This window comes from Diospyros lotus, chromosome 1 (assembly GCF_014633365.1).
Source record: "Diospyros lotus cultivar Yz01 chromosome 1, ASM1463336v1, whole genome shotgun sequence".
In the NCBI taxonomy this organism is placed as follows: domain Eukaryota; kingdom Viridiplantae; phylum Streptophyta; class Magnoliopsida; order Ericales; family Ebenaceae; genus Diospyros; species Diospyros lotus.
This window is the reverse complement of record NC_068338.1, coordinates 52,326,943-52,353,262: the sequence shown is the minus strand read 5'-3', so window position 1 is coordinate 52,353,262 and position 26,320 is coordinate 52,326,943. Positions and strand designations below refer to the sequence as shown.

The 26,320-nt window shown below is 37.3% G+C and overlaps 3 protein-coding genes across 5 annotated transcripts; 1 reads left to right on the top strand and 2 right to left on the bottom strand.

The window, feature by feature from the left end:
* Positions 1–1,540: 1,540 nt before the first annotated feature.
* Positions 1,541–6,796, bottom strand: LOC127802651 (uncharacterized). The gene is made up of 10 exons (XM_052338589.1): positions 6,367–6,796; positions 6,185–6,263; positions 6,013–6,107; positions 4,749–4,853; positions 4,547–4,626; positions 3,826–3,916; positions 3,647–3,754; positions 3,210–3,296; positions 2,394–2,462; positions 1,541–2,209 (listed from the first exon to the last, which is right to left on the bottom strand). The coding sequence occupies exons 1-10, from the start codon at positions 6,595–6,597 to the stop codon at positions 2,063–2,065; spliced, it is 1,092 nt and encodes a 363-aa protein (XP_052194549.1). The 5' UTR covers positions 6,598–6,796; the 3' UTR covers positions 1,541–2,062.
* A 509-nt stretch (positions 6,797–7,305) lies between these two features.
* On the top strand, positions 7,306–20,082 carry LOC127802670 (uncharacterized). 2 transcript variants are annotated; one of them, XM_052338631.1, is made up of 4 exons: positions 7,306–7,747; positions 17,848–17,901; positions 18,280–18,405; positions 19,440–19,568. In XM_052338631.1, exons 1-4 carry the CDS (start codon positions 7,355–7,357, stop codon positions 19,449–19,451), a joined length of 585 nt encoding a protein of 194 aa, XP_052194591.1. In that variant the 5' UTR covers positions 7,306–7,354; the 3' UTR covers positions 19,452–19,568. The 2 variants fall into 2 exon arrangements, with proteins under 2 accessions (XP_052194591.1, XP_052194582.1); XM_052338622.1 differs by having other exon boundaries at positions 7,311–7,747; positions 19,534–20,082.
* A 43-nt stretch (positions 20,083–20,125) lies between these two features.
* On the bottom strand, positions 20,126–22,660 carry LOC127802659 (VAN3-binding protein-like). Of its 2 annotated transcripts, none has more exons than XM_052338611.1 (6): positions 22,161–22,660; positions 21,904–22,014; positions 21,360–21,759; positions 21,134–21,244; positions 20,895–20,999; positions 20,126–20,568 (listed from the first exon to the last, which is right to left on the bottom strand). In XM_052338611.1, exons 1-6 carry the CDS (start codon positions 22,338–22,340, stop codon positions 20,402–20,404), a joined length of 1,074 nt encoding a protein of 357 aa, XP_052194571.1. In that variant the 5' UTR covers positions 22,341–22,660; the 3' UTR covers positions 20,126–20,401. The 2 variants fall into 2 exon arrangements, with proteins under 2 accessions (XP_052194571.1, XP_052194562.1); XM_052338602.1 differs by having other exon boundaries at positions 20,129–20,568; positions 21,889–22,014; positions 22,161–22,657.
* Positions 22,661–26,320: the final 3,660 nt, after the last annotated feature.

Here is a 26,320-nt window from a genome sequence, read left to right as displayed (position 1 = left end):
CGCATTGAGGAAAGCCCTCAATTTTTTTTATTTTTTTTATGGAAATGCAGAAGAACATGTTCTCTTTGAGAATGTGAACTTTCAGGTGCAGTGCCTTTGGTAGAAAAGCCTAAAAAAGCTTGTCACAGCCCTGGACACCTGCAAGGCCTTCCTGATGGCCACCTAGCGATTCACACCCTCTCAACAGTGCTAAGTCTGTGAGGAGTTTGAGCTTAGAGACACCTTTGATGCATGGAAATGACTTGGAGATGCCATTTTTACATTTCTGAGATGTTTTCCATTTTAAAAACGTATAAAACGGTCAAAAATGTTTCCCGATCTGTTTCTGTAATTTAAAAAATGTTTCGGAGGTGTTTTGTAATAAAGTAAATCACCATGAATGTGTTTTCAACATTGGATACCAGATAGAGATGAAATTTCTTTGATCTCATCTCTAACTCGTAAATATACTATATTACCTTACTTCTACCTTAGTTTTCACACCGCGACCTTGAATCTAATCTTTTTGAACTCTGAATTAAAACTCAACTGAATCTTTACTCTTGTTTTCGATTATCAACATCGTTCCCCTATTGACTAGTTAATTGGTGCAATTGCTCGTTTAGTTCTCTTTCATTGTCAATTGCTCAATGCTCAATATTTGTGCCGTTGTCAATTTAATTGCTTAGTGCTTGCTTGCTCGATTGCTTGGTGCAATTGCTCTCTTCACTCTCCCCATTAATTGCTCAATGCTCAATACTCATGTCACCATTGATTCAATTACTTAGTGCTTTGCTCGTTTGCTAGACTACTTGATGTGATTGCTCACTTTTCCCTCGTTGTCAATTGCTCAATTCACACTTTCACAACTTCAATTACTCGATTGTCCATGTTAGTACTCAATCGCATGTTATTTTTTATATTAAAATTCATATTTACAAAAAAAATTCTTATATTTTTTATTTACATTTTTACTTGTATTTCTATTTTTATTTTTATTTTTTTAAAAATGTCGTGTCCTTATTTTAATTTTATATCAGAAACATTTTTTATTTTCATTTTACACGTGTAACTTAGGGAGACATCCACACAAAGAGGGGGAGAGTGAAAATAAGAAGACCATTTCTATACATACTCTTACCTCAACCCACGATGGAAATCAATCTAAATCTATGGCTGGGGATTACATTCTTCATAAATAGACCTACCAACCACTTGGGGCGTTACAAAAGATCATTCTAAAACCTAGGAGAATCTGGAACACTCTAGAACCACTAAAACCCTCCATAGCAATCTGGATAACCCTAGGACCTAAACAGTTTAGAAGCTTCAGAAAACGTCCAGGCCGTCATCCATTCTCCGTGTCACATGCAGCAAAACCGGCAAGGCTTGACAGGCTGCCTGATGTGACATTTGTAACTACAAATTTATGGAGATTCTGGGGTCCATTTTAATTACAAGTAAAAACTTGTTTCCTGCAGTTTATTCAGTTCAATCTAGAAAATAAGAGAAAAAGGGCTATGACAGAAGCACAAGATAAATACTAAAACGAAAAAAGAAATGGTAAAACTCGGGCAAAGGGATATAGCACAAGGTTCCATTACAAACTGTAATGTGCTATTGCACATTTTCCTGCCCCAGAACAAAAAAGTAAAACAGAAGGGATCCAGAAGAGGCAAAGGAGAATACAGACAGCACTTAGAAAAATAGTTCTTCCTGCTCCAGAACCAAGAAAAACAAACAAACAAAAATGTAACCAAAGCAGATTCAAATAAGGCAAAGATGGAGAGTACAGTACTTTAGAAAAAAGAGCCATTGAAGACAAATTACACATCTAACTTAATTCACATCAAAGCATAAGGCATATGAATAAAATATATGACCGACTTCTAGCACATCGGCAATATCCAACGGGAGGCTCATTTAAAAGCAGTCAAAGGTCACCTTTGCAAATAGCATTGATACTCAGAAGGAAGATGAAAAAGCTGTTGCGAGTTAGGACGAGTTGATAAAGCAACTGTCATATCCTCCTGCCCATTCCTACATTGTTAGCAAGCACAACAGTTCTCTCTATCACAAATTCTTAGGAATGCGATCCCTGATTTAATTCAGCCCTGCTTTTACTTTTCTTCATTTTTGCTTTAAACCGAGATTTTACCACAAGTGTCTGCACTGTGTTCAAAAAATTCCCAACTGCCATGATAATCAGGAGGATTCCACAAGTAATTACCTGCCGAAAGCAAATTAGGGAGATCTATGAAGTATTATATCATTTGGAGTCCAGGTAAGGCAGTAAATTACTCAAGATATTAAAATGGAATTAAGATTTTAATCACAAGCTCATGAGCAACAGAAGTATAAATCATGAAAATACACGTCCAAGCACCCAAATAATAGTAGAACACATTTTTTACCTGCCACTCGGCAACAATACCAACAACTGCAGTTTTAAGAAGCAGCATTCCTACATACGCTTCAAAACCCTGAAAAAGCACACAAGGAAATCTTGATTTAGCAGGTCTACATGGGATCATGTTACTACATCTATTGGATTTTTAACAAATAACAGAGACCAATTGATTTGCAAGGCCTGTTACAGAAGAACAATATCTCATACAACCATTTCACATGCGCAATACCTTGAAACCTGTAAAGCCCTGTCATCTATAGTGTCTGAAGTGCTCCAAGTAATTAGTTTTGTGTTGCTTTTCATTTTCTTTATTTTTTTTTCCAGAAAATGGGTACTCCTTTTATTTTGGTTACAATACCTCCATCCTATTGAATCCACATAAACACTCTTTCACCAAGGAATTTTTGGTTGTGATACCTCCTATTGTCTCCATATATACACTTCTTATTCAAGGAATTTTGCAGTGACATGGGCCAAGAAGTTCACAAAGAGAAAGGGAAGTTTGCAGAGAAGAGAAAAATTGCATAAACAGAACAAGAAGTTCACAAAGATGGGGATGATATAACTTCCAAAACAATTAAAGAACAACACTAGGGATCGACTGCATTGATAGTAGTAAAAACAGTTCCCTTCCATACCAGTGAAAGAAACAAGGAAGAGATGTGTTGCCACAAGTTCTCATAAGAAAATACTTCTCTAATCAGTAATATTCATTCAAGATGACTTGAATTACATTAACAAATGACTTCAATGATAAAGAATCAACATGCTCTGGCCTCTGGAGGAATGATCTTAAAAACATTCAATTTTATATAATCACCTGTAGAATGAATAGGATGGGTGCCAACAGCCAAATTTGTCCTTCAACACCAGCAGTTTCTCCCCAAACAACATCCATTCTTCTTGCCTACAGCCGACAACAGGATCAAAAGGTTAGAGCCTACCACATCCACAAAGTATATCTGAAATCTAATAAAATTTGCATATCCTCAAAAGAGGAAGAAGAAAATTTCTATATGCAATTTGATGGCTAATAAAAAACTAATATGGATCAGCTGAACTAATATGCAGAATTATTTCAGCAGCAGAAGGAAAATAACCCATTGAAGTTCTGCAAACCATGCAGGGTCGATGTTTCAGAAAGAGAATGCATACATGCAAAACAGACTGCAGAAAAGACAAAAAGCAAAGAAAAGGGCAAAAGACTAGAGCATGCACAGAAAATTATTAGAGAAGGGAGTATTTCTTCAATTACACCTTGCCCAGTGCAATTCGCGTATAAAGCCTTTGCCTTTGATATCTATTCTGTAGAAGCATTGCAACTCCTTGCATGATAGCCCATTGCAGGAATAGTTGTACCCCTTTCTGCAAATTACATTAACAGTCTCATTCAAAAGACCTAATTAAACCTTAAAATACACTTAAAAGATGATTACCTGCTTCTGGGCACAATCAGGTTGCCTTTCTATCTCCCAAGTGAGACTGATAAGTGCCATAGCCATGGCAAAGTAGTGATGATATATCCACCTATAATAACGCAAAGCCATGCATTAACATGCCATCAGGTTGCAAAATAACCAAGGGAGGTGCATAATCACAGAGAAGCACTACATCGTACAGTTATATAATTTCCGAAATGAATTGAGAATGCATAACAAAAATGCAACATAGAAGCATCAATAATGGAGAACAGGAGACCATCAGAAATATTTAATTTGACATAAGTTTAATCCTGTGCAGTTGATTCAAACAAGATTTGCAACTTACAGTTCCATCTAGAGAATCCTCTACAATACCATTACTGACAACATAATTTTTCCTATAGATCCTACCATCTATTCCTGTCTGGTGACTGTCAGTCTTTAATGTAAACTACAGTTAGGCTACACTGTGTAAAAACAAATTTACAATAATATCATACATCATCTTCCTGGATTAGCAATCTAACACTATATTCTTGCTAAATTGATCAACCATAAGTACGTATATTCACCCTGAAAGGTATAGGCAACAGGAATTGCTAATGTTTTAGCTCTTTGGGAAATTAGAGAAACACATTCTCAATCAAAATTAGATAGATAATTGAATGATGAAGATAAGGGTCTGACTAACAATTGTCTTATTAGAGACTTAAAAAAAATGCAAATAAAACCATACCATGGACGAATATCACTTCCATTCACTCTCAGTATGTTCTCTCGCAAGGCCAAACCTGTATAAAGAATTAACAACCAGGCCTGAAAAGGGTATGCTCAGTCCACATCCAAACAAAAAAAAAAACATTGTAATAAATAAAATAACTTCCAGATGTTTGAAAATTTTAATTAGAGTTAAAAATATTCTCTCCACCAGTAAGTACCTGGTACAGCTGAACAGGCAATGCAGGTAAGCATCCATTCCATACCCATGCCCTTAACACGAGTAGCAGAGTTGGGAAAAAAAGAAACAGAAATGCTGTTCTGTCCTGTTCATGACAATAAATACTATGAATTGTACAATCTCTAGCTAACGATTTAACAAGGAACAGAACATAATAAAAGACGGTTCAAGAATTCCACAGGTGCACAATGAGAGTAGAAATAATCAAAACACACGACCACCAGATGGAAATTGGATCCTAATATGACACTTGCATTAAGTGGAGTACCAGGACCAATAAAGAACCTGAAATTACTGTGGAAGTTTAAACCTCCCATATTTGTCTAGAGAACCTGTCACTCTGGTTTCAGGATTGCATTCTTATCTTCGCTTTTCTTGGTGCTCCAATTATGTTCCCTTCTCTTTATCTTATTTTATTTATTTTCTTGTTGAGCTATCCTATTCTGTAGTCCTGGTGAATTTTATTTTTACAAGGTTCACCCCTTTCATCATTGCTTCTCAAAAGATTATCTTAATACTAATTCTTTTATATATATATATATATATATTGTCAAAGCTCTCATACATTTTTTTTTGTTTTTTGGGCATAAATCTTTTAACCTAAGGAAGTTTCCAATTTTCCCTTTCAAACTAATATAAAATACCAACAAATTGTCCATGATAATCCATCAGAATGTTCTTTTCAAAAGGCTATCCCATTTTCAGTCATAAAACTAACCACTGCAACAGAACCCTACATCATCTCTAAAAACCACTTGTTTGACAAAATCAGCAAAGCTTCCCGACACCTCTTTACTCACACAAGAAATGATAAACATATAGTCATTCAACCACCAGCGGTCGTTCCTTTTAGAACCCTGGGCAACCCCAATCCATCAACTCTACTTCATATGACTAACATGAATATTAGTACAGCTTCCAAGGCACTATAACGTATCAAGTCCCCGGGATTGGTTCTTCTGCGTTAAACCTTGAATTTTATGTTCTCACTTCATCTGATAGAGCAAGTCCCTAAAATAAGTAAACCACTTCTCATTGCCCGCACTTACTGGAGCAAAGCTTCATTCTATCCAGTCGCTAATATTTCAGTTCATATAGGAATTAAAAATACAATGGTAAAGCAAATGATAATTGGAAATAGAAGCACAATGAACTATCATAAATCTTCACAAGTGCACCAAAAAAGGTCCCAACCGAAAAATGAAAAAAAGAAAAAGAATAAAATAAAATAAAGGCATACATACTCTGAAGCTATTGTACTCCTCCTTCACTTTCAATTTAACGTCTTTCCTGGTTGCACGGACATTAATCGGACCAAGAAATGTACTCAAGAACCGCCCTGAAGACACACCCAGTCACAAATCAATCTCGTATATAGTATCAATCAACACAACAGAATAAACACGGCATAATCACCATGAGATTTTCGCGGAAGAAAGGCGGCCGCATCTCCTTCACTCAATGTGTAGCTAGCCCTGTACAATTCCTCTTCCAGCTACACACACAAATCACAGGCAGACACAAAGCCGTCAATAAAAATTATGCAAAAACACGGACCACATGCACAGAGAGGGAAGCAAATTCGTGGTCGCGGTTACTTTTTCGGCGGCCTTGGGGTCCAAATTGCTGCGCTCGACTAAGGAGGAGAGCGACGAGCGGAGCCCGCTAATTGTGGAATCGAGCGAGAGGGCTCGCTGGCGGAGGGCCTCCTCCTCGCGCGAGGTCCGCGAAATCAAGGCGGCGGCGGCGTCCTGCAACTCCTTGGCGGCCTCCGCCACCTTGGCGACCTCCTCCGCCACGGTCTTCTCGCCGTCGGCATTCGACCCCATCGCTGACCTATTCCTATAGATTAGATTCGTCGCCAACGCCCGAGGGTGCTGCTGCTGTATCTGATTTCAATTTGCTTGTTAGGGGTTGGCAAGTTTAGCAGTGTGGTAGATGGGAATCTCTGGGAGGGGGCGTCAATTGTAAGGGAGGAATGGAACTCCGGAATGGTATGGAAGGGCAAATAGTGGAAAAGCCAGCCAGGGGCCTGTTTGGCTGGCTCGGCTCTGCTCTGCCAAGTGGCTCCCTATCGCCTTCCTTGTGACGCACGATTGCGCTGCCCGCCTGCCCCTACTACTCCCGATCTAGTTCCACCTTATTATTACGTCATCCTTATTTACACATTTCGCCACATTTTATATTATAATTCATTATTGCACTATATTAATCACAAATCTTTGTATTGATTATGATTAATATCAATTAATTACAATTTTAATTCTACATAATAATTATTAAAATATATAACATAATTATGTATGCATATTAATTAATTAATTATATAATATAAGATAGTTAATTAATTATATTATATTACTTAAGAAAGAAAAGACAAAATGGAATCAAAAAAATGGAGCGGAATGGAAAACCAAGGAAGTTAGGGAACCAACCCAAACACGTAATCTGTGGAGGATATTTGATAATTTTAGGAAATAGGGGGGCCAAAAATGAATTTAGTCAAAAATTATGTAAGCCGGAAGGGTATACTCGCTTCGACAATCCTCCAACCATAAGAAAGAGAATCTGTGATTGTGTGTGGTCATGGCGACGAACCTGGCCACGAACCTGCCGTGGCAACCTCTGCTGTCCTTAAAATCGCAAAGACAAAGCCGAACGCACCAAAGGCTCGTGATTCGTCGCTCGGCGGCGACCGTCAGGGCCTTCCGGCGCAGCGACTTCGATGGCTTCGCTAAGCGCATGGCCTCCGGCGAGGTCTGGAGGGACGCGTGGCGGGGCGCCAACGAAGGCTTCGAGCAGATTGTCTACGAGACGAAGAAGACGGCGGAGCGAATCGACCGCCGCTACTTCATCTCCCGGCGGCTCTCGGCGGTGGCCCAATCCGCATCCTATCGCGCCAGGGAGTTCGACCGCGAGTTCGAGATTACTCAGCGCTGGCGAACTTTTTCCCTCGATTTCAGTCGAAATTGGCCTAGGGTCTGTTCCCTTCCGCTCTTCTTTTGCTCCTCTCATGTATCTATCTGTTTGCATATTTTCATATACGTGGTCTAATTGTCACAAACTAGGATTAGGCGATTGAGTTTAGTCAGAATGTCGATATTCTGCCCAATAAACAGTGAGGCAAGGGTCTGTGGACCGAGTTGATGAGAGAGAGAGTAACCAAAATTCACCTGCCCTCCATATTGGATTTAACCTGTGAGGAGTGAACGCAATGGCACAACAAACACCACAATATATGAAGCACAAAAATAAGTAAAGCAACAAGCAATTTTTAGCATAAAAAACCCCTTACAATACGAAAAGGTAAAAGCCATATGACCCAATGGTTCACTTCAAAAAACCCCACTATGAATAACTAGCTTCTATAAGTGATTGTTTAGCAGCAACAACTAGTATACAACCTCAAATTAGTTAGCTATCACGAACAACTTCAAAGCATAACACAAAAGAGAGACTAGTGAGATATCACCGAAATTAAGTTGTTACAGAGTACAAAACTGGAGTTGTAGGGTTCAAATAAATGATCTGACCGTCCATATTGAAGTTCCAGATGTCCTCTGTCTTCTAACCAAAAATTAGCCCAATCGGATCACAGATGACCCTCCAATCTGCAAATGATCAAAAACTGTTCGCTACTCTTCAACCTAGAAAATTCCAGACAACAAACCCTTTGTTCGGAGACCAATAACTTTAGTTGCAAACCTCAAAACGTTAATTCAATTGTTTAGAACGAAGAACCATATGTCTTCTACAAATTGACTAAAAATCAGCAAGATCGGATCACGAATGATACCTCAATCGATCACTTGATCAAACCTGCTCACTCCACACACCTCTTCTCCAACTCTCATCTCTTCTCTCGTTCGAAAACACAATCAGCTGCCCACACACACCTCTTCTCCTTTTATATTGAAATTTTAGAAACCCCTAAGGGCCTTAGGCTTCTTGCTAATGGGCCAAATAAGTTTTGGGTTTCTCCGCATAGGAAAGGACCCAAAAACCCAACAATTCTCCCCATCTCGACTATATGGAGGATTTTGCTATTCCCGCAATGGAATAGCATAACTCAAACTTCCCTCTTGGTAACGCTTTTGTCATCATATCAAAAGTATTATCATCAGTGTGAACCTTCTCAAGTTCTAACAGCTTTAGCATCTAGAACATCTCGTATCCAATGATACCTTACATCAATATGTTTTGATTTAGCATGAAAAGTTGGATTTTTACCAAGATGAATGGCAGTTTGACTATCACAAAACAGGACATACTTCTTTTGTTGAAAACCAAGTTCTTGCTTAAATCTCTTCGTCCAAAGTAACTCTTTTTTTGCTTCAGTTATCGCAATGAATTTTGACTCAATAATCGAAAGTGTAACACACTTTTGCAATTTAAATTGCCAAGCCACTGCTCCACTTGCGAAAATGATCAAATATCCTGAAGTAGACTTTCTTATGTCAATGTCTCCAGCCATATCATAATCCGTATAGCCAACTAGAATGAGTTTCTCATTCCCAAAACAAAGTTTCAAATGACTAGTTCATCAGAGATATCTCATGATTCACTTTGCTGCATTCCAATGTTCCTTTCCTGGATTCGAAAGGAACCTACTAGCAGTGCCAACAACATATGCTATATATGGTCTTGTACATACCATTGTGTACATGAGGCTTCCAACAATAGATGCATAAGGAACTCGTTTCATATCCTCCTTTTCTTTTTCTGTTGATGGGCTTTGCTCTTTACTAAGTGAGTAGCAAGAGGAGTACTTACCACTTTAGCTTTATCCATATTGAACCTTTGAAGTAACTTCTCAATATACTTCTCTTGTGATAGCCATAACTTCTTCTCTTTTTTGTCACGTGTAATTCCCATGCCCAGAATTTGGTTTGTTGGTCCCAAGTCTTTCATTGCAAAAGACTTACTCAACACTTGCTTCAACTTGTCAATTATGGAAGCATTACAACCAGCAATAAGCATGCCATCAACATAGAGCAATAAAATAACAAAATCATGGTTAAAAAATTTATGCACAAAGACACAATGATCAGAGTTCGTCCTTTTGTAGCCTTGCTTCTCCATAATGGACTCAAACTTCTTATACTATTGTCTTGGTGCTTGTTTTTAACCATACAAGCTCTTTTTCAACTTGCATACATAGTTTTCTTTCTCTTCCACATTAAAACCCTCTGGTTGCTCCATGTAGATGTTTTCTTCCAAATCACCATGTAAAAAGGTTGTCTTAACATCCATCTGCTCAACCTCCAAGTTTAGAGTTGCAACTAAACCCAACACAACTCTAATGGAAGACATTTTTACAACTAGAGAAAAAATCTCTTCAAAGTCAACTCCCTTTTTCTGATTGTACCCTTTAACAACCAATCTGGCTTTATATTGTGGAAGCAAAGTATTTTCCTTTTGCTTCAACCGATAAACCCACCGATTTTTCAAAGCCCTCTTGCCTTTAGGTAGTTTAACTAGCTCATAAGTGGAGTTGTCATGTAAAGACTTCATTTCTTTATTCATTGCATTAATCCATTGTTGCTTATGTTCTCCTTCAACTGCCTCTGTATAAGACTCAAGTTCTCTCCCTTCGGTCAAGGTCACATACTCATTAAAAGGATACCAAGTAGAAGGTCTTCTTTCTCTAGTAGACCTGCGAAGTGGAGCAACTAGAAGAGCCACAACCTCTTGAGGTTGATCACCATCATCATCTTCATCTGCACCAATATCAAAATTTCCTCCATCATCCTAGTCATTTTGGCCCCTGGCCCCAATAACTATCATGTGCATTATTTTGAACTTCAACCTGAGTATTATCCTCAATAGGACTAGGCATGTCTTTTAAAGGATCCAAATCATTGTCTTGAGAGGTTGCCTTCTTTGCCTTCTCAATATCTTCAATTGTTTGATCCTCAAAGAATACATCTTCTCTGCTTCTAAGGAGCTTCTTCTCCACAAAAAATACATTGTCGAGTTTTAGCAACTAATTTTGATCTCTCATCCTTGGGAATATGCACAAAAACCTTACAACCAAAAACACGCAAGTGATCATAAGAGACATCCTTACAAAACCAGAATCTGTCTGGAATATCACCCTGTAAAGGAACACTAGGCGATATGTTAATTACATGTGTCACTGTGGATAAAGCTTCACCCCAAAAGGATTTTGGCAGCTTTGCTTCTGCAAGTAGACGTCTGGCCCTCTCAACTAATATCCTATTCATTCTTTCAGCCAAGGCATTCAACTTAGATGTCTTCAGTGGAGTTTTCTTGTGTTTGATACCTTATTGTCGACAGTATTCTTCAAATTGCCCTCTATATTCACCGCCATTATCAGTTAGAATACGCTTCAGTTTCTTCCATGTTTGTCTTTCAACCAAGGCATGAAACTGCTTAAACACATTAAGTACTTGGTCTTTTGTTTTCAAAGTATAGGCCCACACCTTTCTTGAATAATCATCAATGAATGTTACAAAATAAAGTGCACCACCAAGTGACCTTACCTTTAAAGGACCACAAACATCGGAATGCACTAACTCAAGAACATAAGCTTTTCTCAAGGGAGGATGCTTATGAAATGAAACTCTATTTTGCTTTCCTACTAGACAATGAACGCATCTCTTCAACATTCCACTTATAGTTCCAGGAAGTAGCTTCTTTCTTGCCAAACAATTAAGCCCCTTTTCACTCATATGACTAAGCCTCCTATGCCATAATTCAATTGAACTTTCATTTTCTGCCACATTCACTACTCCATTAGATATAGATGCATGCATCATATATAAATTGGAGTATTTGTTTCCTCGAGCTACAACAAGGGAGCCTTTAGTGAGCTTCCATTTTCCCTCACTAAAGGTATTACAATACCCTTCATCATCAAACTTACTGGCTGAAATCAAATTCAAACACATATCCAGAGCATGCCTAACATCCCTAAGTATCAATCTTGTTCCATTACTTGTTTCCAAACAAACATCGCCAAAGCCAACTGTTTGAGCCAACCCTTCATTGCCCATCTTTAGTGTCCCAAAGTCACTAGAAGTATAAGATGTGAAGAATTCCTTCCGTGATGTCACATGAAGTGAAACACGACTACCTATCACCCAATTAGTCTCACAACTGTCATGACCCAAGGAGAATTAAAGAGGTAATATAGTAATAGGCTTATGATAATTGTTAAGAGATATTATAGCAATTGGTTAGGAGCACATGGGTGAGTTGGAATGTTGTTAGGAGTCTGTTATGCCTATATAAGGCTATTGTAAATAGATGGGAGGGGTCATACTTGAATTAAATGAATGAAACTCTAATTTTGTCTCTACAATTCTCTCCATTCTCCTCTTGTTTCTCTCTACTGCTCTCCCTCATTTCTCTCTACATCCTTCCCCCATTTCTGTCCATTTCATCCTTTCCAATGTTCTGTTCTTGATTCTATTCGATCAAATCCTTTGATTGTCAATCCAATCCTAGGCTAAACCCTAAGAACATGAGAAATTGGTATCAGAGCATCGTTCCTCGGCGATTTTTCTTGTTGATTAATTTTCGACGGGAATTGAAGGTTGTTGTCCAATGCAAAGAGGACTGGTTATCAGACTTTGAAGACGACTACGGAAACCAGAGGCAGCAGTAGAATTGTTCGAACGATTGAGTCAATCAATGACAGTAGGTGTGAACGTTAGGTAGAGCGAACTGAATTCAGCGAATTCGGTTCCAGTTAGTTCGACGGAGGAGTGGCTCTCGACTTGAAAAATTCGGAAGTGTTGTTCGATGAAGGAAGGTGACCTCGGTTGTGGAAGAAAAGCGGAAGGTTCGACTATTGAATTCTGGAGTAGCAAGTTGATTCGCTATTATTTTTCCAAGTCGCTGCAATTGCGATTCCAAAATTAAAGGCAGATCAAAGTGGCGCAGTTGAAGCAGATGGGCGAATCATAGCTGCAATGAAGTGAAGCTAATTCCACAGGAGATTTTGTCGATTCAGTGCAGCTACTTCAACAGAGTTAATTGGATTCTCGGAAGTTTACAACAGAGCCAATGACTCTTTGCGGGTTGGATCGAGCTATTTGCTGCTCAAAGTGGAAGGGTGAAGCAGTTTCAACAGATTTGGTAACCAATTCATAGTTTATTGCAACCATTGATTGTCAATTCCAGAAAATTTCGTTGGTTGCATCACAATTAATCAAATGAGGCAATTCCATTGGTGAATTCTGATGATCTGGCGGAATTCTGACGGTGGAAAGGATACTCCTCTATTGTTAACTCCCAACAGAGATTTTTCGATTGAACAGTAAAGCCATTCCATAGGGCGACCTGTAGAGAGGTGACTTGCAGTGACTGTAACAAAGCAGTTGACCAAAAATTTTAGTCGACTTTGAAGGTGAGCAAGCCAGGTGAGTCTAACAAAGATTCCAGCAAGTATAGGGAATTATTACAACAAATGGATCAGGAGAATTGGTAGCCCTAGGTGACTATGGAAGGCCAATCAGGTTGCTGTAATATGCGAATGATTCTCTGCCTAAATTAGGTTTGACTGGGTAACGAGTTTATAGGCATCGACAACGATCATTTTTCAGTTTTAGCGGATAATAGCAACTGCTCGATCCTCAATAGAATCAGCTAGAGCTTATCCTTAACCAGTGATTCCACCAGCTATTTGAATTCTGATGGAGGATGACATCAGGATGAAGCCGAGAGAATCTCAATTGCAGCAAAAGGATGCTTCATTTCCAGGGGGATGTCTTGCTCGTGAGGCCATGGGGAGTAGTATACGCACGAGAACATTGGAGTCTTAGTCACAACAGAAGAATGTTGCATTTTCAGTGGGAAATTTTGCTCGTGAATCCATGGGAAGCAGTGGAAGCATGAGGCAATTGGAGCCTCAATGGCAGTAGAAGGCGGTTGCAATTTCAGCTGGCAACAAGAAGAATCAGGAGTAGTTTAGCCAGAAAAATCAAGCATGGGGAAAGTTGGATAATGAGTCCAACCAAGTTAACAAGGAAACGAGAAGTGTGATACATGATACGAGCAAGGATTTCAGCCATATGTTGCATGAGCAACTGCAAGAGTTTCCAATGATACTAACTAAGAAGTATCATTACAGTTTTCCAGTTGAATTCTTCGATAATTATCATGGGAGTTTTAACAAAGAGGAATTCCTAAAAATGGAGCAGCGGGAGGAGAAGTGCAACATCAGAAATGATATTAAAGGTGAATGGCATTATCCAAAAGGAATCTGTAATGAACAGATTGATAAGGTAGCAAAGGCAAAAGGAGAATTAAAGGAACACACTGACTCCTTTGGAGAAGAAGTTCTCGATGGTGATGTTTTTGGGATTCTGCAACAAGATCAGTCCAACTTTAAGGAAGAAAGAGAAGAGGAAGAAAAGGAGGTGGAAGAAGAGAGTGAGGAAGAGGAATTGGAGAATGGCACTCAATCAGTTAGCAGTCTCACAAGCACTCTTACTAGTGCTGAAACACTTGATGCTATTGATCTCTAGAAGCAACAGAAGAAGGAGCCAGAAAAGCCTCTTCACCAAGTACTTGAGGAGAAGGAACAAGGGATGGCAACGGGCACACAAGACAAAGCAAAGGTAACATTGCAGCCAGAAGAGTTGGAGGTAATGTACAAATTTTTACCTGCAGAGTGGTTTGTAATTCTGTCCATAATTGAAAAGGATGGGGTTGTAAGGCTGACGGCACATTTGGAACCATTTTTAACGGCAATAAGAAAGAGGTGGATGGCTGAAATTGGTGTTGCAGCAAGTCATAATGATGTTGCTATTGAGGAAAAAGAAAAGAGGAAGCAAGAGATAAGAACAAGAAAAGGCGAAAAAGAAAGCAATGGGTGAAGATGGGCATTGGATAAAGAAAGCAACGGCTAGGTGGTAATAAGTTTCTTGGGGACAAGAAACCTTTTAAGGCAGGGGGGAATTGTGATGACCCAAAGAGAATTAAAGGGGTAATATAGTAATAGGCTTATGATAATTGTTAGGAGATATTATAGCAATTGATTAGGAGCACATGGGTGAGTTGGAATGCTGTTAGGAGTCTGTTATGCCTATATAAGGCTGTTGTAAACAGATGGCAGGGGTTATGCTTGAATTGAATGAATGAAACTATAATTCTCTCTCTACAATTCTTTCCATTCTCTCTCTTGTTTCTCTCTACTGCTCTCCCTCATTTCTCTCTACATCCTTCCCCCCTTTCTGTCCATTTCTTCCTCTCCAATATTCTGTTCTTGATTCTATTCCATCAGATCCTTTGATTGTCAATCCAATCCTAGGCTAAACCCTAGGTACATGACAATAACTAGTAAGAGTGATCACATCATCATCATGAACAACAAGAAGATCATCAGTGATCGTAACACGATTATTGTTGTCACGATCTTTCTGATCTTGTTTCTCACTACTGGCCTTATTCTCTCTTCTCCATTGGTAACAATGCTTCTTAATATGGCTCTTCTTACCACAATGATGACACTCAACATTCTTGTATTTAGGTCTGGACTTGCTTCGACTTTTATCTCTACCACTCTTACCTTTGTGTTTGTCTCTCCCCCTCTTTTCAGTGAACAAAACTTCAGATTGTGTTAACGAGCCTTGAGATCTTTTTCTCATCTCCTCGTTAAGAACACCACCCTTGACTAATTCCATGGATCCAACACCATTGGGGGCAGAATTAGTAAGTGAAACCCTAAAGGTCTCCTAAGAATCTGGTAGTGTAGCAAGCAACCAAAGTCCCAACACTTCATCATCAAACTTGACACTTATAGCAGACAATTGATCTATAACCCCTTGAAATTCATTCAAATGATCAGCCACTGAATTCCCTTCTTTGTATTTCAAATGCATCATCTTTTTCAACAAGAAGAGCTTGTTGTTACCACTCTTTGAAGCATATAAGGTTTCTAGCTTAGTCCACAATGTTCTTGCATGATTCTCATTACAAATGTGATTATAAACATTATCATCGACAAATTGCCGAATGAAACCACATACTTGTTGATGCTCAAACTCCCAATCTTCGTTTGATTTAGACTTTGGTTTTTCAATAGCAAAAATTAGTAGGTGCTACTTTTTCACAAACAAAATATCTTTCATCTTACTCTTCCTTATATGATAATTTGAACCATTAAGATAAATCATCTTACTTGTATTCATTTCCATAATTCAATCAAACCAAACACACAACCTAGCTCTGATACCACTTTGATGTGAGAGAGAGAGAGTAACCAAAGATTCACTTGCTCTCCCCATTTGATTGAACCTATGACGAGTGAACACAATGGCACAACAAACACCACAATATATGAAGCACAAAAATAAGTTAAGCTAGAACAAAACTTCAACGCGCAAAACAAGCAATTTTTAATGTGGAAAACCCCTTCCAATGTGAAAGGGTAAAAACCACGGGACCCAATGGTCCACTCCAAAAAACTCCACTATGAATAACAAGCTTCTGCAAGTGATTGTTCAGCAACAACAACAGGTACACAACCTCAAATCAGTTAGCTATCATGAACAACTTCAAAGCATAACACAAAAGAGAGACTAGAGAGATATCACTGAAATTAAGCTGTTGTTACAGAGTACAAAACTGAAGTTGTAGAGCTCAAATAAATGATCTGACCGTCCAGATTAAAGTTCCAGATGTCCTCTGTCTTCTGACCAAAAATCAGCCCAATCGAACCACGGATGATCCTCCAATCTGCAAATGATCAAAAAATGTTTGCTTCTCTTTAACCCAGAAAATTCTAGACAACAAACCCTCTGTTCAGAGACCAATAACTGGAGCTGCAAACCTGAAAACATTAATCCGGCCATTCAGAACGAAGAACCATATGTCTTCTACAAATTGACCAAAAATCAGCAAGATCGGACCACAGAGGATGCTCCAATCGATCACTTGATCAAACCTACACACTCCACACACCTCTTCTCCAACTCTCCTCTCTTCTCTTGTTCAAAAACACACACAGCTGCCCACACACACCTCTTCTCCTTTTATATTGAAATTTTAGAAACCCCTAAGGGCCTTGGGCTTCTTGCTCATGGGCCAAATAAGTTTTGGGCTTCTCCACATAGGAAGGGACCCAAAAACCCAACAACGAGTGAAGTCAGTGGAAAAGCTTCCGATATTTCTTCTTGCAAAATCTGCAAGCCAATGCATCCATCAAATATGCAAATTGAATGTCCTGTGATAAGAATTGCAACTTGGACTTTAGGAAATGTATTGTGATCTCAAATCAACTGTATCTCAGGAGACAAGGAAGGAGGCCTTAGCCTGTCCAATGAGTTTGTGGAGCTTTAATGGAAAATCGTATATGAACTTAACTCTCAAGCTTCGGGAATGCAGTTTGTGCCAACTATCGCCTCAACAGTGAACATGGGTTTGTGGCCTTGCACAAGAAGTTTGGAAACTCAACACAGATGTTAGTAGTTAATTAGTGTTGCTCGGTTACAATATGTTAGAGCTCGTGAAAAGGGATTGCGTGTCAATTGCACCCATTTGGACCACCATGCATGTGGTAAGGTTTGTCCTTCATCCTGAAATAATCACTTTAAAACCCCTCCCTGACTCAAACAAAATACTAGACAGGCAAGAGTTCATCATCTCTGGTCTGTTATGTTGCCTCTTGCAATTCACTCTATTCTCTCAACAATATCTTAGTTCTAATCAATCAGCCCACTTCCCTGGGTTTGACACTAGTTTAAAATACTTCAGGGAGGGTTTCTAGTCCATCTGATCACCAGTTATCTTCAAAATTAAAGATTAAAACATCTATCCTTACTTTTTTGGTACTTTACTACTTTATATTACCCTGAACTCTTGTTATTGTCTCCAAGAGATTGTTTTGACAATGCCTACTCCTTTGGTATCTTATTTAGTTATAGATTAGTTTCATGTGCAACGATATTCCTGTCACCTTGTGAAATTTTGGCAGCCCAGTTTAACTGTTTTACTTTCTTATCTTGTTTATTTATAGATCATTTTGCAGTGCTGGGAGATCTATAGCTGATCCCTGTGTTGCTAAGAAATTCATTTTTTTTAATTGAGTTGCTTTGTTATTCTTGCAGTACAGGAAGCAGTTTAATGACTTCTTGGACACCCCATTAGGAAGAAGTTTTGCTGTGAGTACCACTTGAAATTTGTTTTACATCTTCTGCAATTCTTGATTGAATTACATTTTTTATAAAGTCTTTTTCATGATGGCTTGATCTTTTCTAAGCTGATGAACTTTGTGAAAGCTTCCAACGTTGTGTTGTAGGAATAAACAAAAAGTTTTTCCATTAGGTTCAATTAGGTCACTAATTTATTCTGGTTAATATATGAATTTCACTGAATCATATGGTATATGTACATTTTATAGATTTTTAAAGTGGAACATAGTCTACAGTGAATGTGTCAATTAGTGAGCAGGCAAAGCACTGATGAGTATCTATATAATTGTACCATCAGTTTTATCTGATACCGTGTTTTTCTGACTCTTGAATTACATAAATTTGTAGACAATATTTTTCCTGTGGTTTGCTCTATCTGGATGGCTTTTTCGATTCTTGATATTTGCAACATGGGTACTCCCATTTGCTGGTCCTCTTCTCATTGGAACAGTAGCCAACAATTTTGTGATCAAGGTAAGCAAGTTTCCGTGCTTTTCATATAAATTTCTTTTCTTCTATTCCTCAATGTTGGCTCTTATCATTCATTAATTTTAACTGGATTGATAGCAACCCTTTCTCGTTATGCAGTGCATATATATACCAGCTAATTTTGTTCTTTCTTCAATTTGGTAATCCTAGTGATGGTATATAGGCAAATTAGGTATTTCTCTTGAAAGGGCATCCTACTATACAAGGCTGGCAGCTTTGCAAGGGTCGGGTAAGGGTTGTTTTTGTACAGTCTTATCCTTGCTTTGCAAAGAGCTTATTCCCATAACTAAAACCCATGACTTTCGAGTCACAAAGGAGCAATCAAGGCTTGCCCTTAAATTGGTTATTCCTCCTGATCTAGTTAAATCTCTGCCTCTAGCCTCTAGGATTTTGGATGCATAATTGATTTTTGCTCATGCAAATGTTTGATTGTGCATATAATTTCTTACTTCTTAAAGTCAATAATCACGAGTAGGAACATACCATCCTACTTAAAATAAAGTCTAAAAGAAAGGCTTTCCCTGTGTAATAAATTGTAAAGCTGAAATGTTGTAAATAAATGTGATTTGGTTTCGAAGGGAGGAGTGTGAAGCATTTTCTTGTGTTTTGTGGTGTGCAAAGGGGAGATCCATGAGATTTTAATACCGTGACATGACTCCAAGGCTGGGCTTTGCTGGGTATCATTGGAATCACAAAAATAAGATATTTTTTGTTGCACTTAGGGCGGAACTTTAAAATTTGATTTGGTTATTATGAGAGCCTATGGAGCAGGCAAAATTCTTAACCTTCACAGATGTGTGTCCTTAAGTTTGTCCTATCCATGATCAAAGAAGCTCCGTTGTTTTATATATTTTGGCATTTCACTTGCAGTATTTTCTTGTAACTAGCCAATGCTCATCTTATCAATATTGTTCTTCGCCAAGAGCTTACTCTTGATATTCTCTTTATTGATTTTTTGTGACTTAATGCTGGTGGAACTTATGCATGGTTGTGTAAATAGTTGAATGTTTGTTGTGAAGGAGATTGGATGAAGCCATATGCCCCATGGCAAACTTCTTTACATGACAACTTATATAACATGGGTTGGCATCTTGTTTTAATTGACTCGAGCAGGGGGCTTGTCCGGCTTGCAAGAGACAGTTTGTGGGTTACAAGAACCAAGTAATTCGCTGCACAAGCTGTGGAAATATTGTATGGCAACCTCAAGGGGACTTCTTCTCAAAAGGTCGTGGAGGCAATAAATCATCTTCTAAGTCTGAACCTGAAATAATTGACGTCGAGTTTGAGGAGAAATAAACAGAAAGTCCAAAACTGGTGCCTTATAAAGTGTCCCATGCAGATCCAGCATTGCAGAGAGAGAGAAGATAGATGATGATGGATTTTATCGGGACTGCGTTCTCTTAGGAATCATTTAGTTGTGTTTACTTTGTAATCTGTATAATATCTTTTTGTTTACCAGACACTTGACATAGGATAACCACAGCTTTATCATCAGTCTGTCATTTATGGTATTGTTTGTTTGTCCTTTCAATGTAGGGATGTATTGATGTGGAGTGTTTTCAGGAAGCCTGCTTTGTTTGTTACTTTTTGAAGACTTGAAGTGCGTTCAACTTCCACAGAATAAAAACAGACATGTATACAAAGAATCATTTTCATATGCTATAGCTGAAGCCTTTGTCTTCTAGCTGTAGTACTCTCCCCCCCCTTCTCTCTCTCTCTCTCACTCTGCTTATGAATGGATGCTAGTGTAGGGTAGAGTGGAAACTTCAGTAGCAGGTTTGGGAGGAAGGTATGAGCATTACCTTGATTCTTATATTTTTACATGATTGTCGGCAAGTGACTTTTCGGCAGCCATTTGTTACATTCGCAATACACAATGTTGCAGGGCCTTTCTTGCGTACTTACAATTTTACGACTATTAAGTTCAGAAAATGACAGAAAACATTGAGAGTAAGAGTTGCAACTCTTGTGGCTTCATATCTCACCTAGAGGTGTGCTTCTGTAAGAGATTGGAGATGGTAGATATCCAGATGATGGATTGCTTGTCATCTTCAAAGAGCAGCTTGATAATGCCTTTGTCAGTCTTCAAGCTGAGAGAATACCAACCTGTAATCTCCCTGTTTTCCTCGGTAATATTGACAATTTTATCTGGAAATTGTAAGAGTTAGAACCAAGTTTGCAATATATCCCTATTTTAATGTATTAGTGGGTACAGTTTTGGAGTGAAAAACAGTACAGCTGATGATTATCCTGAGCTGTTCACTCCAAAAGCTAACGAAAAGAAAGAGAGCCTCTTCTTTTTACCCTTCTTTTAGCTTTCCTCTTTCTTCTTCAGTGAAGGAGGCCATTCATGAAAGTTACATTATGTCTCTTTTTTGTATGTTACAACCTTTTTTATTTTTGGCTGAATTATGCAGCCTATGTTTTTTATCTTAAATATTTTAGTACAGATTTTGTGAGGAGGTGGATCATACACTCTTTTGTTGCTGTTAGGGCTCCTCCCAAGTATTTAATTCTGAAGCACAACATGAGCTGTCTTTGCTTTAGGCAGATAGTCACCCATTTGAATTCTCTCTTACCTGTGCACGCAGATTAGTTTCCATCAATAATTCATGAATTAGTGCAGCATAAAATATGTATGGTATTTATACTCGTGTCTACATATTGCTGCTTGGGATTTTCAGAAATAGCTTGTTTTTTTGGTTTCACTCACCAGAAGGCAGGATTATTGATATTTGAGCCCCAACTTTGATTGGCTCTTGACTCCTTGCCAGGTTTGTGTGTGCTTTGGCTCTTGATTTTAGCATTGCAGCTCCTCTTAGACCTGTTAGCAGATGATCAGTTCCATTAACTCATCAAGCTAATGACGATTCATTACATTCTGTTACGTCTCAAAATCTAGTAAGCCCTATATAACTGTTAAGGTATGTCAATGTTACATGTTGCAGCTGTGGCTGTGAGTGTGATCACATCTGTAGGAGAATTGGTGGCAAGCCCAGATTTCACCACAGAGGTGACGTGAGTATGTTTTGCGCCAAGTGATTCTGCTGCCTCAGCGCATACAGTTGTCAGTAAAGCTGCGGCTGAGGCAACCACAGCACTCATGTTCTGATCGCATGCTAAGGTTGTACCTCCAGTCCTTGAGTGTTCAATATCCTGTGCTTCTATGATGCCACTGGTGGTAAATCCTGCAATAGCTGCAGCCAGCTGTGTGAGAGAAAGGGCTGCGTGTAGTTTTGCTGTATGAAGTCTAACTTCCTCTTTCTTCTTCTCTCTACGCAATCTCAGTAAGTTGCTCAGTGATTTTCCTTTTAGCCACAGCATTTGACTGAAGCCAATCTACAGAAGTTGATCATGAAATGAGTAAAAACATCCCCCTTGAAAAGATTGGACTCTCAAGCAATCAGGTAATAGCCTTTCAGAATTGCCAGCCAAGCTTGCAAAGATACCAATAAACAGATAGATTACCTGTATGCTGTGTACCTTCTTGTTTATATGTCTGCCCCTGCTGACCTTGTTCTCTGACGTTTCCTCTGCATTACTTTCTTCAAGCTCCTTTATCCAATTGTTGACATGCAAGGGAAGGAACAAGTTCTGGCAAAGAGAATAAAAGGGGTCTTCATTAGATCGAGCAACAATACTGCATTAGTGACTTAGACCATTGACTGTTCAATTTAGCAAGTTTTATCCTCCACAAAGTATTAAAGGTCGTGTTTATATAAGGTTAGCTAGTTTCTCACACTCGACGAGAATATCTGCTGGAAGCCAGAGGCAGAAGAGCTCCATGGTCTACATAGGAACTCCATGGCAGAGATGGGGCTATTTGAACTGTCTGAGGACAGTGACTGCTTATAACAAGGTAAATTGTGCTGACTTCCAAATGAGACTCCCTTTGATATCACTTCTTGTAGTTCCTCCATATATGTAAGTTCACAGTACTAGTTACTCGCAGCAACCGAAAATTTCCTCAGTGGCAAAAGTTTGCTGTTGTCTGGACAGGCTGCAACTTTCCTCGGTGGGAAAATCTTTCTATGTGCTGGACAAGAAAATGAGGAACTGGAAAGTAGCATTTCCCTTGTATAGTGATCTTTGACACCTACTTTCTAAACATAGTCAAGTGGAGATCAGACCGACCTAACAAATACCTAACAATTTCTCAATGGGGTATGCATGTGTTCTGGAATTTGGACTTCTACTGTTTATTCAATACATATATTCAATCAGGAGTATCTTCCTTGAGGTTGCTCTTTAGTTTGCCCAATCATCTCCATTGTACGTGAATGGTCAGCTAGCTGCTTGCCTTGGGATCTAGGGCTGCACAAGTTGAGAAGTTTCAGTCATCGTTTAATGTGCAAGTTGAGATTTTCATACATTACTTATATACCACTTCATCATCTTGCCCCAGGAAGTGTACAGCACAAACAATTCAAAATATTGGCTAAATCCCCCTATATTTTTACCTTTTTTTCATGTATTCATATGAATTTTTCTTTATTTTGATTGTATCCTTATATTTTTGAGTTAATTTAATTTTGTATTTTATTTTTTTTTTATGTGATGATTGAAACTTTTCATTGTTTCGATTACACTTATGTACTTATATTTTGAAGTCAATTTAATTCTTATACTTTAACATGTATAAAAAAGTTTAAATTAACTTATCTCACTTTATTTTTAATTTTTATACATATCAAAATGCATAAATTAAATTAACTTGAAAATTTAGATATAAAGGTATAATCAAAACAACAAAAAGTTCAAGTTGTCACACCAAAAAAAATTAAAATATATGAATTAAATTAATTCAAAAATACATATCAAAATGTGTAATTGAAACAACAAAAAATTCAGATAACCACAAAAAAAAAAAAAAAACATGAAAGTGCAGGGGCATCAATGTGGATTTGGATCAAAAATTTAGTTGCGTGTTCCTCAATTGGTGTTTGGTTTAGCGATTTGACTACTTATAAGTTGTCATTTCAATATAAACATTAAATAGCTTATTTAGTTATATATTTGTTAAAAATTAAAGAAATTAAACGATATCGAACTTAAACGCTGCTGTTTTAACAGCATTTTAGAAAAGTTTCCATCCAAAATTTCTCAAAACTATATTATCAATTTATTTCGTTGACAAAATATTTTATAATTTTATTATCCAATAACTTTAATATTTCCAACCCTCAACCTTTACATAGTTTCCAGCCATTGTTGTCGTTATTGCCTCCATCTATTTTTTCGTCACCCAACCCGTTGCCTCTAGCCCATCGCCTCCTCCTATAGCTTTTTCGTTTGTTGCTTTTATATATATATATATATATATATATATTAATATCTATTGTATTAACATATTTAATATTTTGATAGATTAAATATAAATTTAAAAATAAAATATTGTATTAATATTTTTTGAATAATTATATATAATTTATTAACATCTAATGATAAAAAATTTATTTGGATATTAATTTGTAATTTTTTTATAAATTAATATTTTTATGAATTTTATTTATATTATTCAGTAATCTATTTTAGTATTTTTGTTAAGTTCTGATAAGTTATTAGTTTTTCAAATAAAATACGTAATTATATAAATGATAACTTAAAATATATTTATCCAAATTTATTGTCAATTTAAATGTTAATAAACTTTAAAACTTTACACAAGTTTTAAGTAAGAAGCCATCTTAAAAAAGGGTAAGCCAAAGAGCCTCTCACTTCCATTTTATGATGGTATTGTATGGTTCATTTACCTGTTTAATAAATATTCAAAATATATTTTATGTTTATATCGTTTAAATATATATATATATTTACATTTATTTTAATTTTAAATGAATGATTATAATTTATTTTAAAAAATATTCAAATAAATTTTATCTCTATAAATTAAAATGTAAAATTTTAAGAATCATTTTAACTTTAAATGAGTAAATAAGACTTATTTATTGATTATTACCATACCTACGTCCCTTGAAATATAAAACTTGAGTTTGTCATTGTCATGATTTGGACATGGCAATAGTGCCCAGTTGCCCAGGGTGAGCGATTTCACCTTTTGGAACAAATAATGCCTAATTGCCAGGCGTGGCAGAGAAGTATGTGAGACGGTGCAGAATGTGGAAGAAAAGAGAAACAGGGAGGGAGGGAAAGACACTAATGAAGAATAATAATGTGGAACTAAATTTCTCTAACTCAACTAAATTAAAGTCGGGTATCATCTGAATGAGTTTCGGTATCTAACTGAACTAAAGTCGAGTATGATCAAAATGAGTCTCGATTTCAATGTTTATATTGATATAATAAAATTATGTTTTAATTAATCTCGTTATAAAATAGTAACAAAAATTGAGGGATATAAGTCTACATGGCAAGATAATATTTTTTTTGGGAATTTTATGTATGGTGTGATGGAATTGAGTTACATCTATGGACCTAGTAGTAGTCCCAGTTTATTCAAATTTTGAGCAAGAGAAATTGAATTGGAGTTCAAATGGAATAAAATATGTATCAAATAAATAATACATATACATATCACACATTTGTTTTCTTATTCACATCAGGTGTACTAAATTTGCCTGATGTGGGTATGCAAGGGGGTGTTTGGAGAGTACACACTCTTTTCTCATTTTACTTATGTCGGACAAACGTTATGTTGCTTGATATAGACAATATAACATTCTCGATATATATCATATTCTATTTTCAAGCGCATTTTACAAAAAATTAACAAATATGGTTGTTAAAATAATAAAATATTAAAAATAAGTTGCAAAAAGTACTTAAAATGGGCCAAATATGTATATATATATATTTAATGATTGTTATACGCTATTCTTGCATCACTCTTTATAGGCCAAGCTTAGTCCAATGGGTCGCCCCAATCACCTGGAACTCAGAATAGGGTAGGCAAGTTCGTCAAAGAAAGCCCATAAACCACCAAAATCCGAAGCTCATAAAGTAAACATTTCGCGAGCTCCCGATGAAACCCCCAGTGAGCTCTCAATGATCGTCTGACGTGCTTTCAGCAAAACCCTCAGTTCGCTTGATTGCCCAGGTCGTTGGCCTAAAATCTCCAGTTCGTATAAGTGGTAAAGCTACTGAGAAATCAGAGGTATGGACTATTCACTTTATCTACAATAGACCATGCCCCTCGTAATGAGGATCTCATTCCTGATTTTTTGTAGACGATAAGAGTTGTGTTGTCCCTCATTATGTAATTATTGTATTTCTATATGTTATCTAAATTGTAAAGGCCCCTCAGTATAAATAAGAATCAGATATATCATGAGGGACAGAGACAGAGAGAATAATCAGACACTGCTATTATGAGAAAATAATCAGAGTGCGGTCGTGGAGTAGGCATCGTTCTGGTTAAACCACGTAAAAATCCTGGTGTTGACTCACGTCTAAAACCTTTGTATCTTTCTTTTTAACACTTTGAACTTACTCATCGCGGCTCAAAGCGAATTAGGGTCGGCTGAAATTGATCGTCGACAATGACCAACTACAACCTTTGTATTTTTTACTATAACTATTAGTATGTACCTATCTCATCATCGACTACTAAAAAAATTGTGAAGGAGATAATGGTTGCGTGAAAAGTAATTTAGGCATTTTAATATACATATCATTTATAATTAGTGTAATTGACTTAAAAATATATAATTTAAAAATATAATTAAAAAATTATAAAATTATAAAGATCAAAAAATATATTTGACCCTCAAAACGGGGTGAAATTTTCCCGATAAACTACATTAATGTCGTGATAGGAAAAAAAAAAAAAAAAGTGTTGGAAAGGAAGGATAAGGTTAATTAGAGGCCGCCACTTCTACAGTTATTTACCTTTTTGTCCCTCTCTGGCACAGACGCACCTATAAAATCCTTGCCTCTCCAG

Excerpts from the sequence above, each read along its gene's own strand:
- LOC127802651 (XM_052338589.1), bottom strand. The coding sequence starts at position 6,597 with ATGGGGTCGAATGCCGACGGCGAGAAGACCGTGGCGGAGGAGGTCGCC. Across the intron at positions 3,297-3,646 it reads CGCGAATTGCACTGGGCAAG|GCAAGAAGAATGGATGTTGT; the intron begins GTGTAATTGAAG and ends TGTCGGCTGTAG. Across the intron at positions 2,463-3,209 it reads CCATCCTATTCATTCTACAG|GGTTTTGAAGCGTATGTAGG; the intron begins GTGATTATATAA and ends GTGCTTTTTCAG.
- LOC127802670 (XM_052338622.1), top strand. The coding sequence starts at position 7,355 with ATGGCGACGAACCTGGCCACGAACCTGCCGTGGCAACCTCTGCTGTCC. Across the intron at positions 17,902-18,279 it reads CATTAGGAAGAAGTTTTGCT|ACAATATTTTTCCTGTGGTT; the intron begins GTGAGTACCACT and ends ATAAATTTGTAG. Across the intron at positions 18,406-19,533 it reads CCAACAATTTTGTGATCAAG|GGGGCTTGTCCGGCTTGCAA; the intron begins GTAAGCAAGTTT and ends TGACTCGAGCAG.
- LOC127802659 (XM_052338602.1), bottom strand. The coding sequence starts at position 22,340 with ATGGAGGAACTACAAGAAGTGATATCAAAGGGAGTCTCATTTGGAAGT. Across the intron at positions 22,015-22,160 it reads AGCAGATATTCTCGTCGAGT|AACTTGTTCCTTCCCTTGCA; the intron begins GTGAGAAACTAG and ends TCTCTTTGCCAG. Across the intron at positions 21,760-21,888 it reads AGAAGGTACACAGCATACAG|ATTGGCTTCAGTCAAATGCT; the intron begins GTAATCTATCTG and ends CAACTTCTGTAG.